General features: G+C 53.1%; 1 protein-coding gene across 1 annotated transcript in view; it reads left to right on the forward strand.

The window, feature by feature from the left end:
- Positions 1-17,262, forward strand: part of LOC148152293 (disintegrin and metalloproteinase domain-containing protein 12-like) — a 236,154-nt gene that overhangs the window by 65,103 nt on the left and 153,789 nt on the right. Inside the window, exon 9 of the mRNA XM_087985877.1 lies at positions 15,319-15,485. Coding sequence (XP_087842003.1) covers positions 15,319-15,485 — 167 coding nt within the window. The remainder of the gene's footprint in view (positions 1-15,318; positions 15,486-17,262) is intronic.

Raw genomic sequence — 17,262 nt, forward strand, 5'->3', positions numbered from 1 at the left:
TTATTGGTGATGGCTATAGCTTGCATTTGTGTGGCACGAATGTTACTTGCCATTTGTCAGCCCAAGCCTGGATACTGTCCAGATCTTGTTGCATTTGAACATGGACTGCTTCAGTATCAGAGGAGTCGCAAATGATGCTGACCATTGCGCAATCATCGGTGAACATCTCTCTTTCTGACCTTAGGATGGAGAGAAGGGCATTGATGAAGCATCTGAATATGGTTGGTCCTTGGACACTGCCCTGAGGAACTCCCACAGAAATGTACCGGAGCTAAGATGACCGACCTCCAACAACTATGACCTATGTGTCAAGTATGACTCTGACCAACAGAGAATTAGTCCCCTGGTACCCATTAATTCCAGGTTTGTAAGGGTTTCTTGATCACTCAGTTGAATGTCAAGGGCTGTCACTCTCACCTGCCATTGGAATCCAGCCCTTTTGTCGATGTTTGAACCAAGGCTGTAATAAGGTCAGGAGCTGAATGGCCCTGGGGGAACCCAAACTGGGCGTCACTGAGCAGGTTATTACTGAGCAGGTGCTGCTTGATAACTCTGTAGATGACACCTTCCATCACTTTACTGATGATCGAGAGTAGACTGATGGGGACAGTATTTGCCTGGGTTGGATTGGTCCTGCTTTTATGTAACAGGGCAATTTTCCACATTGTCAGGTAGATGCCAGTGTTGTAACTTTACTGGAAGACCTTGGCTAGCAGAGTGGCAAGTTCTGGGGCACAACCTGTAGTACTGTTGCTGGAATGTTGTCAGAGACCATAGTTTTTGCAGTATCCAGTGTCTTCCACTATTTCTTGATATCAAATGGAGTGAGATAAAGTGAGAGCTGCAGATGCTGGAGATCAGAGCTGAAAATGTGTTGCTGGAAAAGCGCAGCAGGTCAGGCAGCATCCAAGGAACAGGAGAATCGACGTTTCGGGCATAAGCCCTTCTTCAGGAATGAGGAAAGTGTGTCCAGCAGGCTAAGATAAAAGGTAGGGAGGAGGGACTTGGGGGAGGGGCTTTGGAAATGCAATAGGTGGAGGGAGGTCAAGGTGAGGGTGATAGGCCGGAGTGGGGTGGGGGCGGAGAGGTCAGGAAGATATTTGCAGGTTAGGAAGGCGGTGCTGAGTTTGAGGAGTTTGACTGAGACAAGGTGGGGGGAGGGGAAATGAGGAAACTGGAGAAGTCTGAGTTCATCCCTTGTGGTTGGAGGGTTCCCAGGCAGAAGATGAGGCGCTCTTCCTCCAACTGTCGTGTTGCCATGGTCTGGCAATGGAGGAGTCCAAGGACCTGCATGTCCTTGGTGGAGTGGGAGGGGGAGTTAAAGTGTTGGGCTACGGGGTGGTTGGGTTGGTTGGTCCGGGTGTCCCAGAGGTGTTCTCTGAAACGTTCCGCAAGTAGGCGGCCTGTCTCACCAATATAGAGGAGGCCACATCGGGTGCAGCGGATGCAATAGATGATGTGTGTGGAGGTGCAGGTGAATTTGTGACGGATATGGAAGTGTCCCTTGGGGCCTTGGTGGGAAGTGAGGGGGGAGGTGTGGGCGCAAGTTTTGCATTTCTTGCGGTTGCAGGGGAAGGTGCCGGGAGTGGAGGTTGGGTTGGTGGGGGGTGTGGACCTGATGAGGGAGTCACGGAGGGAGTGGTCTTTTCGGAACACTGATAGGGGAGGGGAGGGAAATATATCACTGGTGGTGGGGTCCGTTTGGAGGTGGCGGAAATGACGGTGGATGATACGTTGTACATGGAGGTTGGTGGGGTGGTAGGTGAGGACCAGTGGGGTTCTGTCCTGGTGGCGTTTGGAGGGGCGGGGCTCAAGGGCGGAGGAGCGGGAAGTGGAGGAGATGCGGTGGAGGGAATCGTCGACTACATCTGGTGGGAAATTGCGGTCCTTGAAGAAGGAGGCCATCTGGGTTGTACAGTTTTGGAACTGGTCCTCCTGGGAGCAGATGCGACGGAGACGAAGGAATTGGGAATATGGGATGACGTTTTTACAGGGGGCAGGGTGGGAGGAGGTGTAGTCTAGGCAGCTGTGGGAGTCGGTCGATTTATAGTAGATGTCCGTGTCGATTCGGTCACCTGAGATAGAAATGGAAAGGTCTAGGAAGGGGAGGGAGGAGTCTGAGACGGTCCAGGTGAATTTGAGGTCGGGGTGGAAGGTGTTGGTAAAGTGGATGAACTGTTCAACCTCCTCGTGGGAGCACGAGGCAGCGCCGATACAGTCATCGATGTAGCGGAGGAAAAGGTGGGGGGTGGTGCCAGTGTAGCTGCGGAAGATGGACTGTTCCACATATCCTACGAAGAGGCAGGCATAGCTGGGGCCCATGCGGGTGCCCATGGCTACTCCTTTGGTTTGGAGGAAGTGGGAGAATTGGAAAGAGAAGTTGTTCAGGGTGAGGACCAGTTCAGTCAGTCGAAGGATGGTGTCAGTAGAAGGGTACTGGTTGGTACGGCGGGAAAGGAAGAAGCGGAGGGTTTTAAGTCCTTCGTGATGGGGGATGGAGGTGTACAGCGATTGGATGTCCATGGTGAAGATAAGGCGTTGGGGACCGGGGAAGCGAAAATCATGGAGGAGGTGGAGAGCGTGGGTGGTGTCCCGAACGTAGGTGGGGAGTTCTTGGACTAAGGGGGACAGGACCGTGTCGAGGTATGCAGAGATGAGTTCGGTGGGGCAGGAGCAGGCTGAGACAATGGGCCAGCAGGGACAGTCAGGTTTGTGGATTTTGGGCAGGAGGTAGAAACGGTTGTGGGAGGTTGTGGGACTATGAGGTTGGAGGCGGTGGATGGGTGATCCCCTGAGGTGATGAGGTTCTGGATGGTCTGGGAGATGATGGTTTGGTGGTGGGAGGTGGGGTCATGGTCAAGGGGGCAGTAGGAGGAGGTGTCCGCGAGCTGGCGTTTAGCCTCAGCGGTGTAAAGGTCACACGGAGTGAATCAAATTGGCGAAAGACGGACACCACTGGAGGAGGCTGAGATGGGTCATTAGCTCAGCACTTCTGGTTGAAGATTGCTGCAAATACCTTAGCCTTACCTATTTCACTGATGTGTTGGGCTCGTCCATAATTGAGGATGGGGATACTTATGGGGCCTCCTCCTCCTCCACTGAGTTGTTTAAATGAACTATGTTAGGTTTATTCTCACATGTAATCATGTGGGTACAGTGAAAAGTTTAAAAGGTGCCACTTACAGTGCCTTCGTAGGTACAAAGATACTGAGGTACAGAATCTTTATTACTGAGGGGAAAAATACACACATACACATGCACACACAGACATACACACACACACACCAACAGACACACACAAACACACACACACAATCATACCCAAAGGCACACACACACAGACACACACATCCACAGACACACACACATACACAGATACACACATCTACAGACACACACACACCCACAGACACACACAAACACACACACAGACACACACATCCACAGACACACACACAGACACACATCCATAGACACACACGCATACACAGATACACACATCCACAGACACACACGCACCCACACAAACACACACACAGACACACACATCCACAGACACACACACACATACACAGACACACAGATACGCACAGACACACACACATGCACACACAGACACACACACACCCATACACACACACGGACATGCACAGACACACACACCCAGAGACACACAAACACACTCACAGACACACACATCCATAGACACACACATACACACAAACATGTACACAGACACACACACATTCATAGACACACACATCCACAGACAAACACACGCAGACCCAGACACACACACCCACACACGCATAGATACACACACGCACAGACACACCCACACACACATAGACGCACACACACAGACACACAAACACACACAGACAGACTCACACAGACACACCCACACAGACATAAACACACACACATACCCGCGCACACATAGACACACACACAGACTCACAAACACACACATGCAGACAGACAAACAGACACACCCCCACCCCCACACACACACAGACACACACAGGCACACCCACACAGACACACAGGCACACCCACACAGACATAAACACACACATGAACATACGTATACACACATCCACCCACACACACAGACACAGACTCACAAACACACACAGACAGAAATGCACACACCCACACACACATAGACACACAAACACACACACACACACACACACACACAGACACACTCACACAGACACACAGAGACACACTCACACAGACACACAAACAGGCACACACACAGACGGACACACACATAGACACACATACACAGACATAACCACACACATAGACACGCAGACTCAGACATAACCACACACATAGACACACAGATGCACCCACACAGACATAAACATACATACAGACATAAACACACACATAAACACAGACACACACACACACTGCTGCCAACTCTCATCACCTTGTAGCCTGTTCCTGCTCCTGCTCTCACTGCCCACTGCCTCAGTCTGCACTTTCCCTGCTCTCACTGCCCACTGCCTCAGTCTGCCCTTTCCCTGCTCTCACTGCCCACTATTTCAGTCTGCCCTTTCCCTGCTCACTGCCCACTGCCTCAGTCTGCCCTTTCCCTGCTCTCACTGCCCACTACCTCAGTCTGCCCTTTCCCTGCCCTCTCTGCCCACTGCCTCAGTCTGCCCTTTCCCTGCTCTCTCTGCCCACTACCTCAGTCTGCCCTTTCCCTGCTCACTGTCCACTGCCTCAGTCTGCCCTTTCCCTGCTCTCTCTGCCCACTGCCTCAGTCTGCCCTTTCCCTGCTCACTGTCCACTGCCTCAGTCTGCCCTTTCCCTGCTCTCTCTGCCCACTGCCTCAGTCTGCCCTTTCCCTGCTCACTGTCCACTGCCTCAGTCTGCCCTTTCCCTGCTCTCACTGTCCACTGCCTCAGTCTGCCCTTTCCCTGCTCTCACTGTCCACTACCTCAGTCTGCCCTTTCCCTGCTCTCACTGCCCACTGCCTCAGTCTGCCCTTTCCCTGCTCACTGCCCACTACCTCAGTCTGCCCTTTCCCTGCTCACTCTGCCCACTACCTCAGTCTGCCCTTTCCCTGCTCACTGTCCACTGCCTCAGTCTGCCCTTTCCCTGCTCTCTCTGCCCACTGCCTCAGTCTGCCCTTTCCCTGCTCTCTCTGCCCACTGCCTCAGTCTGCCCTTTCCCTGCTCACTGTCCACTGCCTCAGTCTGCCCTTTCCCTGCTCACTCTGCCCACTACCTCAGTCTGCCCTTTCCCTGCTCACTGTCCACTGCCTCAGTCTGCCCTTTCCCTGCTCTCACTGCCCACTGCCTCAGTCTGCCCTTTCCCTGCTCTCACTGCCCACTGCCTCAGTCTGCCCTTTCCCTGCTCTCTCTGCCCACTGCCTCAGTCTGCCCTTTCCCTGCTCTCACTGTCCACTACCTCAGTCTGTCCTTTCCCTGCTCACTGCCCACTGCCTCAGTCTGCCCTTTCCCTGCTCTCACTGTCCACTGCCTCAGTCTGCCCTTTCTCTGCTCACTGCCCACTGCCTCAGTCTGCCCTTTCCCTGCTCTCTCTGCCCACTGCCTCAGTCTGCCCTTTCCCTGCTCTCTCTGCCCACTGCCTCAGTCTGCCCTTTCCCTGGTCTCACTGCCCACTACCTCAGTCTGCCCTTTCCCTGCTCACTGTCCACTGCCTCAGTCTGCCCTTTCCCTGCTCACTGTCCACTGCCTCAGTCTGCCCTTTCCCTGCTCACTGCCCACTACCTCAGTCTGCCATTTCCCTGCTCACTGTCCACTGCCTCAGTCTGCCCTTTCCCTGCTCACTGTCCACTGCCTCAGTCTGCCCTTTCCCTGCTCTCCCTGCCCACTGCCTCAGTCTGCCCTTTCCCTGCTCTCACTGCCCACTACCTCAGTCTGCCCTTTCCCTGCTCACTGCCCACTGCCTCAGTCTGCCCTTTCCCTGCTCACTGCCCACTACCTCAGTCTGCCCTTTCTCTGCTCTCACTGCCCACTACCTCAGTCTGCCCTTTCCCTGCTCTCACTGTCCACTGCCTCAGTCTGCCCTTTCCCTGCTCACTGCCCACTGCCTCAGTCTGTCCTTTCCCTGCTCTCTCCCCACTGCCTCAGTCTGCCCTTTCCCTGCTCTCACTGCCCACTGCCTCAGTCTGCCCTTTCCCTGCTCTCTCTGCCCACTGCCTCAGTCTGCCCTTTCCCTGCTCACTGCCCACTGCCTCAGTCTGCCCTTTCCCTGCTCTCTCTGCCCACTGCCTCAGTCTGCCCTTTCCCTGGTCTCACTGCCCACTACCTCAGTCTGCCCTTTCCCTGCTCACTGTCCACTGCCTCAGTCTGCCCTTTCCCTGCTCACTGTCCACTGCCTCAGTCTGCCCTTTCCCTGCTCACTGCCCACTACCTCAGTCTGCCATTTCCCTGCTCACTGTCCACTGCCTCAGTCTGCCCTTTCCCTGCTCACTGTCCACTGCCTCAGTCTGCCCTTTCCCTGCTCTCCCTGCCCACTGCCTCAGTCTGCCCTTTCCCTGCTCTCACTGCCCACTACCTCAGTCTGCCCTTTCCCTGCTCACTGCCCACTGCCTCAGTCTGCCCTTTCCCTGCTCACTGCCCACTACCTCAGTCTGCCCTTTCTCTGCTCTCACTGCCCACTACCTCAGTCTGCCCTTTCCCTGCTCTCACTGTCCACTACCTCAGTCTGCCCTTTCCCTGCTCACTGCCCACTGCCTCAGTCTGTCCTTTCCCTGCTCTCTCCCCACTGCCTCAGTCTGCCCTTTCCCTGCTCTCACTGCCCACTGCCTCAGTCTGCCCTTTCCCTGCTCTCTCTGCCCACTGCCTCAGTCTGCCCTTTCCCTGCTCACTGCCCACTACCTCAGTCTGCCCTTTCCCTGCTCTCACAGTCCACTACCTCAGTCTGCCCTTTCCCTGCTCTCACTGCCCACTGCCTCAGTCTGCCCTTTTCCTGCTCACTGTCCACTGCCTCAGTCTGCCCTTTCCCTGCTCACTGCACACTGCCTCAGTCTGCCCTTTCCCTGCTCTCACTGCACACTGCCTCAGTCTGCCCTTTCCCTGCTCACTGTCCACTGCCTCAGTCTGCCCTTTCCCTGCTCTCTCTGCCCACTACCTCAGTCTGCCCTTTCCCTGCTCACTGCCCACTGCCTCAGTCTGCCCTTTCCCTGCTCTCTCTGCCCACTGCCTCAGTCTGCCCTTTCCCTGCTCTCACTGCCCACTGCCTCAGTCTGCCCTTTCCCTGCTCACTGTCCACTGCCTCAGTCTGCCCTTTCCCTGCTCACTGTCCACTGCCTCAGTCTGCCCTTTCCCTGCTCTCTCTGCCCACTACCTCAGTCTGCCCTTTCCCTGCTCACTGCCCACTGCCTCAGTCTGCCCTTTCCCTGCTCTCTCTGCCCACTGCCTCAGTCTGCCCTTTCCCTGCTCTCACTGCCCACTGCCTCAGTCTGCCCTTTCCCTGCTCACAGTCCACTACCTCAGTCTGCCCTTTCCCTGCTCACTGCCCACTGCCTCAGTCTGCCCTTTCCCTGCTCACTGTCCACTGCCTCAGTCTGCCCTTTCCCTGCTCTCTCTGCCCACTGCCTCAGTCTGCCCTTTCCCTGCTCTCACTGCCCACTGCCTCAGTCTGCCCTTTCCCTGCTCACTGTCCACTGCCTCAGTCTGCCCTTTCCCTGCTCTCACTGCCCACTGCCTCAGTCTGCCCTTTCCCTGCTCTCACTGCCCACTGTCTCAGTCTGCCCTTTCCCTGCTCTCTCTGCCCACTGCCTCAGTCTGCCCTTTCCCTGCTCACTGTCCACTGCCTCAGTCTGCCCTTTCCCTGCTCTCTCTGCCCAGTGCCTCAGTTTGCCCTTTCCCTGCTCTCACTGCCCACTGCCTCAGTCTGCCCTTTCCCTGCTCTCTCTGCCCACTGCCTCAGTCTGCCCTTTCCCTGCTCTCACTGTCCACTATCTCAGTCTGCCCTTTCCCTGCTCTCTCTGCCCACTGCCTCAGTCTGCCCTTTCCCTGCTCTCTCTGCCCACTGCCTCAGTCTGCCCTTTCCCTGCTCTCTCTGCCCACTGCCTCAGTCTGCCCTTTCCCTGCTCACTGTCCACTGCCTCAGTCTGCCCTTTCCCTGCTCACTGTCCACTGCCTCAGTCTGCCCTTTCCCTGCTCTCACTGCCCACTACCTCAGTCTGCCCTTTCCCTGCTCACTGCCCACTGCCTCAGTCTGCCCTTTCCCTGCTCACTGTCCACTACCTCAGTCTGCCCTTTCCCTGCTCTCACTGTCCACTGCCTCAGTCTGCCCTTTCCCTGCTCTCACTGCCCACTACCTCAGTCTGCCCTTTCCCTGCTCACTGCCCACTACCTCAGTCTGCCCTTTCCCTGCTCTCACTGCCCACTGCCTCAGTCTGCCCTTTCCCTGCTCTCACTGTCCACTATCTCAGTCTGCCCTTTCCCTGCTCTCTCTGCCCACTGCCTCAGTCTGCCCTTTCCCTGCTCACTGCCCACTGCCTCAGTCTGTCCTTTCCCTGCTCTCACTGCCAACTGCCTCAGTCTGCCCTTTCCCTGCTCACTGCCCACTGCCTCAGTCTGTCCTTTCCCTGCTCTCTCCCCACTGCCTCAGTCTGCCCTTTCCCTGCTCTCTCTGCCCACTGCCTCAGTCTGCCCTTTCCCTGCTCACTGCCCACTACCTCAGTCTGCCCTTTCCCTGCTCTCACTGTCCACTACCTCAGTCTGCCCTTTCCCTGCTCTCACAGCCCACTGCCTCAGTCTGCCCTTTTCCTGCTCACTATCCACTGCCTCAGTCTTCCCTTTCCCTGCTCTCACTGCCCACTGCCTCAGCCTGCCCTTTCCCTGCTCTCTCTGCACACTGCCTCAGTCTGCCCTTTCCCTGCTCACTGCCCACTGCCCACTGCCTCAGTCTGCCCTTTCCCTGCTCTCACTGCCCACTGCCTCAGTCTGCCCTTTCCCTGCTCTCTCTGCCCACTGCCTCAGTCTGCCCTTTCCCTGCTCACTGTCCACTGCCTCAGTCTGCCCTTTCCCTGCTCTCACTGCCCACTGCCTCAGTCTGCCCTTTCCCTGCTCTCACTGCCCACTGCCTCAGTCTGCCCTTTCCCTGCTCACTGTCCACTGCCTCAGTCTGCCCTTTCCCTGCTCTCACTGCCCACTGCCTCAGTCTGCCCTTTCCCTGCTCTCACTGCCCACTGCCTCAGTCTGCCCTTTCCCTGCTCTCTCTGCCCACTGCCTCAGTCTGCCCTTTCCCTGCTCTCACTGTCCACTGCCTCAGTCTGCCCTTTCCCTGCTCTCTCTGCCCACTGCCTCAGTCTGCCCTTTCCCTGCTCTCACTGTCCACTGCCTCAGTCTGCCCTTTCCCTGCTCTCTCTGTCCACTGCCTCAGTCTGCCCTTTCCCTGCTCTCACTGCCCACTGCCTCAGTCTGCCCTTTCCCTGCTCTCACTGTCCACTACCTCAGTCTGCCCTTTCCCTGCTCTCACTGCCCACTGCCTCAGTTTGCCCTTTCCCTGCTCACTGCCCACTACCTCAGTCTGCCCTTTCCCTGCTCTCTCTGCCCACTGCCTCAGTCTGCCCTTTCTCTGCTCTCACTGCCCACTGCCTCAGTCTGCTCTTTCCCTGCTCTCACTGCCCACTGCCTCAGTCTGCCCTTTCCCTGCTCTCACTGCCCACTGCCTCAGTCTGCCCTTTCCCTGCTCACTGTCCACTGCCTCAGTCTGCCCTTTCCCTGCTCTCACTGCCCACTGCCTCAGTCTGCCCTTTCCCTGCTCTCACTGCCCACTACCTCAGTCTGCCCTTTCCATGCTCACTGCCCACTGCCTCAGTCTGCCCTTTCCCTGCTCACTGCCCACTACCTCAGTCTGCCCTTTCCCTGCTCTCACTGCCCACTACCTCAGTCTGCCCTTTCCCTGCTCTCACTGTCCACTGCCTCAGTCTGCCCTTTCTCTGCTCACTGCCCACTGCCTCAGTCTGCCCTTTCCCTGCTCTCACTGCCCACTGCCTCAGTCTGCCCTTTCCCTGCTCTCTCTGCCCACTGCCTCAGTCTGCACTTTCCCTGCTCTCACTGCCCACTGCCTCAGTCTGCCCTTTCCCTGCTCTCTCTGCCCACTGCCTCAGTCTGCCCTTTCCCTGCTCACTGTCCACTGCCTCAGTCTGCCCTTTCCCTGCTCTCTCTGCCCAGTGCCTCAGTCTGCCCTTTCCCTGCTCTCACTGCCCACTGCCTCAGTCTGCCCTTTTCCTGCTCTCTCTGCCCACTGCCTCAGTCTGCCCTTTCCCTGCTCTCACTGCCCACTGCCTCAGTCTGCCCTTTTCCTGCTCTCTCTGCCCACTGCCTCAGTCTGCCCTTTCCCTGCTCTCACTGTCCACTACCTCAGTCTGCCCTTTCCCTGCTCTCTCTGCCCACTGCCTCAGTCTGCCCTTTCCTTGCTCTCTCTGCCCACTGCCTCAGTCTGCCCTTTCCCTGCTCTCTCTGCCCACTGTCTCAGTCTGCCCTTTCCCTGCTCTCACTGCCCACTACCTCAGCCTGCCCTTTCCCTGCTCACTGCCCACTACCTCAGTCTGCCCTTTCCCTGCTCACTGTCCACTGCCTCAGTCTGCCCTTTCCCTGCTCACTGTCCACTGCCTCAGTCTGCCCTTTCCCTGCTCTCACTGCCCACTACCTCAGTCTGCCCTTTTCCTGCTCACTGCCCACTGCCTCAGTCTGCCCTTTCCCTGCTCTCACTGCCCACTACCTCAGTCTGCCCTTTCCCTGCTCACTGTCCACTGCCTCAGTCTGCCCTTTCCCTGCTCTCACTGTCCACTACCTCAGTCTGCCCTTTCCCTGCTCTCACTGTCCACTGCCTCAGTCTGCCCTTTCCCTGCTCTCACTGCCCACTACCTCAGTCTGCCCTTTCCCTGCTCACTGCCCACTACCTCAGTCTGCCCTTTCCCTGCTCTCACTGTCCACTGCCTCAGTCTGCCCTTTCCCTGCTCACTGCCCACTGCCTCAGTCTGTCCTTTCCCTGCTCTCACTGCCCACTGCCTCAGTCTGCCCTTTCCCTGCTCACTGCCCACTACCTCAGTCTGCCCTTTCCCTGCTCTCACTGTCCACTACCTCAGTCTGCCCTTTCCCTGCTCTCACTGCCCACTGCCTCAGTCTGCCCTTTCCCTGCTCACTGTCCACTGCCTCAGTCTGCCCTTTCCCTTCTCACACTGCCCAGTGCCTCAGTCTGCCCTTTCCCTGCTCACTGCCCACTGCCTCAGTCTGCCCTTTCCCTGCTCACTGCCCACTGCCCACTGCCTCAGTCTGCCCTTTCCCTGCTCTCACTGCCCACTGCCTCAGCCTGCCCTTTCCCTGCTCACTGCACACTGCCTCAGTCTGCCCTTTCCCTGCTCACTGCCCACTGCCCACTGCCTCAGTCTGCCCTTTCCCTGCTCTCTCTGCCCACTGCCTCAGTCTGCCCTTTCCCTGCTCTCACTGCCCACTGCCTCAGTCTGCCCTTTCCCTGCTCACTGTCCACTGCCTCAGTCTGCCCTTTCCCTGCTCTCACTGCCCACTGCCTCAGTCTGCCCTTTCCCTGCTCTCACTGTCCACTACCTCAGTCTGCCCTTTCCCTGCTCTCACTGCCCACTGCCTCAGTCTGCCCTTTCCCTGCTCACTGTCCACTGCCTCAGTCTGCCCTTTCCCTGCTCTCACTGCCCACTGCCTCAGTCTGCCCTTTCCCTGCTCTCACTGCCCACTGCCTCAGTCTGCCCTTTCCCTGCTCACTGCCCACTGCCTCAGTCTGCCCTTTCCCTGCTCTCACTGCCCACTGCCTCAGTCTGCCCTTTCCCTGCTCACTGCCCACTACCTCAGTCTGCCCTTTCCCTTCTCTCTGCCCACTGCCTCAGTCTGCCCTTTCCCTGCTCTCACTGCCCACTGCCTCAGTCTGCCCTTTCCCTGCTCTCACTGTCCACTGCCTCAGTCTGCCCTTTCCCTGCTCTCTCTGCCCACTACCTCAGTCTGCCCTTTCCCTGCTCTCTCTGCCCACTGCCTCAGTCTGCCCTTTCCCTGCTCTCACTGTCCACTGCCTCAGTCTGCCCTTTCCTTGCTCTCACTGCCCACTGCCTCAGTCTGCCCTTTCCCTGCTCTCTCTGCCCACTGCCTCAGTCTGCCCTTTCCCTGCTCTCACTGTCCACTACCTCAGTCTGCCCTTTTCCTGCTCTCACTGCCCACTGCCTCAGTTTGCCCTTTCCCTGCTCACTGCCCACTGCCTCAGTCTGCCCTTTCCCTGCTCTCACTGCCCACTGCCTCAGTCTGCCCTTTCCCTGCTCTCACTGTCCACTACCTCAGTCTGCCCTTTCCCTGCTCTCACTGCCCACTGCCTCAGCCTGCCCTTTCCCTGCTCTCTCTGCCCACTGCCTCAGTCTGCCCTTTCCCTGCTCTCACTGCCCACTGCCTCAGTCTGCCCTTTCCCTGCTCTCAGTGTCCACTACCTCAGTCTGCCGTTTCCCTGCTCTCACTGTCCACTGCCTCAGTCTGCCCTTTCCCTGCTCACTGCCCACTGCCTCAGTCTGCCCTTTCCCTGCTCTCACTGCCCACTGCCTCATTCTGCCTGCTCTCGCCTGTTTGCCCCTTCAGGCCGTCCCAATCTGCTGATGCCACCTTCTTTTGACGTTACTGCCGAAAATAAGAAAAAGATGAAGATGAAAGAGGAATGCAGAAAGGAGGATGTGACAGGCCTGGTGCTGAGTAGCAGCTGGACTCAGGAGCGAGAATGCTCCATCCTCTGCCTCTGCTGCCATTCCTGGCTGGGTGTGGCAAGACAGCACAGAATGGAACTGCTGCATTGGTTGTAGGGTCTCTTAGCTCCATTTATCACTTGCTTCTTGTGCTGTTTAGCATAAAAGTAGTCTTTGCCTCTTGAATATTTACTGATGTTTGGATGGTATGAATGGTTTCCACTGTCAAGACTGATGCAGAGTATTTGTTGACCCCCTGTGCCATTTCCTCATTCCCCATTGCTATTTCTCCAGCTTCATTTTCTAAAGGGCCTATCTTCACCATGACCTCTACCTTTCTTTTTATGTATTTAAAAAAAGCTTGTATATCCGTCTTGGTGACACTTGCAAATGTACCCTCAAAGTTAATTTTCTCCCTGTTTTTCTTTTGTTGTCCTTTATTGTTTTTTTTTAAACTGTCCCAGTTCTCTGGCCCACCACTAATGTCTGCCACGTTGTATTGTTTTCTTTAAAGTTGATGCAATCCTTAACTCCTATGGTTACCATAATTGTTTTATCCTTTCCTGGAAACCTCTTCCTCACTGGGCTATGCCTTTGCTGTGAGCGATGAACTATTTTCTTTAACGTCATCCATCAATTCTCAACTGCCATTGCTGCTAGACTACTTTTCCTATTCCACTCCAGTTCACTCTCCCCTCATTCTATTGTAATCACTCTTATTTAAGTTTAGCACAGTTGTTTCTGACTCAAGTTCCTCCCTCTCAAATGGAATGCTCAATTCTACCATGTTATGATCACTGTTCCCTTCGGGGATCTTTTAAAATTACTTAATTTATTAAACTTACCTCATTACAAATCACTAGATTCAAAATAGCCTGATCCCTGGTTAAATCTCCAACATATAGTTCCCAAATACACTTTCTGATTTCTTCCTTATGGCTTCCTCTGCTAATCTGACTATCACTATCTGCAAGATTTAAGTCACCCATGATTAATGTATTGCCTTTGTTACATGCCGTCATTATTTCCTGATTTATTCTCTGTCCCATTCTGTAGCTACTGCTAGCTATAGCCTATTCCTCCCATTGTCTTCTTCTCCTTGTTATATCTTCCCTTCATAGATATGGATTCTATGTATTTGATCCAAGATCATTTTTTGCTATTGTGTTTGTTCCATTCCGCATCAGCAATAAGCCATGTTATCATATAGCACAGAAAAGGCCTATGGCCCATTGCTTGTACCACCAAAGCTCAACTAAATCTACAGTAGTCCCACTTTCCAGCATAACATCATGTAGCTTTCAAGTGCTCATCTAAGTACTTTTTAAAGATTGTGAGGTTAGGGGTCTCAAACATCCCTTCCAGTGAGTGCATTCCAGGCCCTCACCAACATCTCGGTGAAAACATCTTTTCTCAAATCCCCTCTAAGCCTCCTGCCTTCCACCTTAAAAGTGTGCCCCCTTATTACTGATCCTTCAACTAAGAGGAATAGCTGCTTTTTATCCAGTCTAAATATGCTCCACATAATCTTATTCACCTCTATCAGATTCCCTTCTCAACTTTCTCTGCTCCAAAGAAAACCACTTGAACATATCCAGGCTTTCTTCATTGCTAAACTGCTCTATCCCCTGACATTCTGGTGAATCTTGGTAGCACCTGTAGTGCAATCACATCCTTTCTGCAGTGTGGTGACCAGAACTACCCATCCCTGATTTATAAACTATGCATTGACTGGTAAAGGCAAGTGTCCTGTTTGCCTTCTTACCTAACCTACTAACCTGCTTTGTCACCTTTAGGGATTTTCGGAGAAGCACTCCAATGTTCCTCTGTTCCTGTGAGCTTCCTTGTGTCCTCTCGTCTCAACATTGATTGCCCCCTTTTCTTGTTACTTCTTCCTAAATATAACACCTCACATTTACCAGGGTCGAATTTCATCCTCCACTGATCTGCCCATCTGCCCAATCTGTCCATGTCTTCTTGTAATCTAAGACCTGTTGTCAAACAGCTTCCACATATTGCAACAGCAACACATCATCCACTCTGCAATTACTATTGTGTTTGATTTGACTATTCAATTTATTACTTGAGATTCCCTGCTCTATACACGTAACTTAATGGTATCTTGTTTTTATAAACCAAAAAGTAGAAAGTCACCAGTTTCAATCTGATGTTTGTGTATTTTTAAAAGAGAAATCTAAACACAAGTTGAAAACACGACTTTTACTTTAAAGAGTAGAAATATTTACCAGTCCTACTCACCAATCAGCATCTCCGTCTGTACTTGCACATGCTGTGGTTTGTGGTATCATTTCGCCCCTGGTCACACTGTAGTCAGTCTCTTGATTGACACCGTTTATCTTCTCCTGCTTACATCCCACTCTCGAAAACTTACTTCTTGCAGTAGACCCTTATTAAACCCCTGTTTGCACTGAGAACGACATTCCAATAGTTTAATCTGTAATGTAAATAGTCTGCATCTCATTCTGCTGCAGTCTCACACCGACCATGCTCTTTACTCATCAGGTGAGATGCTCAGTTGATGAGCTGGTGCAGACACAATGGTGTTTCATCTCTGTAACAATCCTTGTGATTCTCAGATCTGAATTCCTAACATTTCTCTCCAGTACTACAAACCATTTAACTTGCGAATTGCCCTGATTGGACTTGAAGTGTGGACGGCAGACCAAATTGAAGTTAGCACAGATTCTTCAGAGACGCTATCCAGATTTCTCCTTTGGAGGCAGAGAAACCTTCTACCAAGAATACCAAATGACAATGCCCAACTTATCCTGTGAGTATCTGATAAATCATCATCTGTTAGCATCAATGACAAGTCCAACATTAATTGACCATCCCTGTTTCCTCCTGAGGTAGTCATGAACTGTCTTCTTGGACTGCTGCAGTCTGTGAGGTCTCAGTACATCTACAGGGCTGTTAGGAGGGGGAGATCCAGGATTTTGACCTGGTGAACACAAAGGCACCAATATACGCATATTTCCAAGTCAGGATCTGCTTGTGACTTGAGGGCGACTTACACTTGGTGGTTTTCCTATCTGCATACTGTCCTTGTCCTCTTGGTGGTAGCGGTTTTGGGTTGTGGAGGTGATTTCAAAGAAGTCTTGACAGTTGTTCTAGTGCACCTTGAAGACAGTCCAGCCCACTGCCACTGTACACTGGGTGGTGGAAGGAATGAATTTTTAAAGTGAAAGATGGGGTGTCAATCATTGTGGATTTAGAGCTCCCCTGAAGGACGTGAGTGAATTGGAAAGGTTTTCACGGCAATCTGAATTTCATGAATATTATTATTGATAAAAATACAGATTAATAATTCCCCAAGCTGTTGAACAGGTTTTTAAACTCATCTCTCCAGGGGAATAACGAGAGTTTGCTAATTACTGCCCAATCAGTCTAGTCTCAATGATCATTCAGGCAATGCCCAAGCAGCATCCAAGTGATGTTTGGGTTTTGCTAAGGCCTCTCAGCTCCAGGCCTCATTACTGCCTTGATTCATATATGGACAAAAGAGCTAAATATGAGAGACAAGCTGAAGGTGAACAACATCAAGCAGCATTTGATCAAATATGGTATCAAGGAACCCTCATAAAACTGAAGACATACTTAGCACAAAGGATGCTTGTTTTGAGTGAACGTAAGAATGGAAGAAATAGGAGCAGGAGTACCCCATATAGAGTACCCCATCGTGTGTGATCTACAATTCAATATGATATCATCTGATCTTCAGCATTAAAGCCTGTCCCCTATCCAGCTCCTCATATCGCTTGATTCCCTGAGAGACCAAAGGTTTATCCCAGCTCTAAGTGCATTTAATGTTGAAATATGGACAGACCTCTAGGCCAGAGAAATCCAAGGATTTACAACCCTCTCAAAGAAGAGATTTCTCATCTCAGTTCTGAGTGAGATGCATACAATTGGAAGTTGCAGATGTAATAGCTGTATTATGCCAGTCTGCCTTCGAGTCAGGTTGTAATGCCAGAAAACTGGAAAATTGTGAATGTTACACTCTTGTTCAAGAAAGGGTAAACCAGTTAGTTTAACATCAGTGGTGAGGAAATTTTAAAAATGTGGATGTAGGTTTGCTCACTGAGCTGGAAGGTTCATTTCCAGACGTTTCATCACCTTACTAGGTGTATAGATAATTTGGATAAATTAAGTCATGTTGACAAATATGGATTGAAATCAACTAGGAGAAAGTGAGGACTGCAGATGCTGGAGATCAGAGCTGAAAAATGTGTTGCTGGAAAAGCGCAGCAGGTCAGGCAGCATCAAAGGAGCAGGAGAATCGACGTTTCGGGTATAAGCCCTTCTTCAGGAATGAGGAGGGTGTGCCAAGCAGGCTAAGATAAAAGGTTTGGAGGACCTCCTCCATTGCCAGACCCTGACCACACGACGCCTGGAGGAAGAGTGCCTCATCTTCCGCTTAGGAACCCTCCAACCACACGGGATGAATGCAGATTTCTCCACCTTCCTCATTTCCCCTCCCCCCATCTTATCTCAGTCCCAACCCTTGGACTCAGCACTGCCTCCTTGACCTGCAATCTTCTTCCCGA

Source organism: Chiloscyllium plagiosum, unplaced genomic scaffold (genome assembly GCF_037043375.1).
Source record: "Chiloscyllium plagiosum isolate Xiang-an unplaced genomic scaffold, Cpla_swu_hap1 HiC_scaffold_1, whole genome shotgun sequence".
Classification (NCBI taxonomy): domain Eukaryota; kingdom Metazoa; phylum Chordata; class Chondrichthyes; order Orectolobiformes; family Hemiscylliidae; genus Chiloscyllium; species Chiloscyllium plagiosum.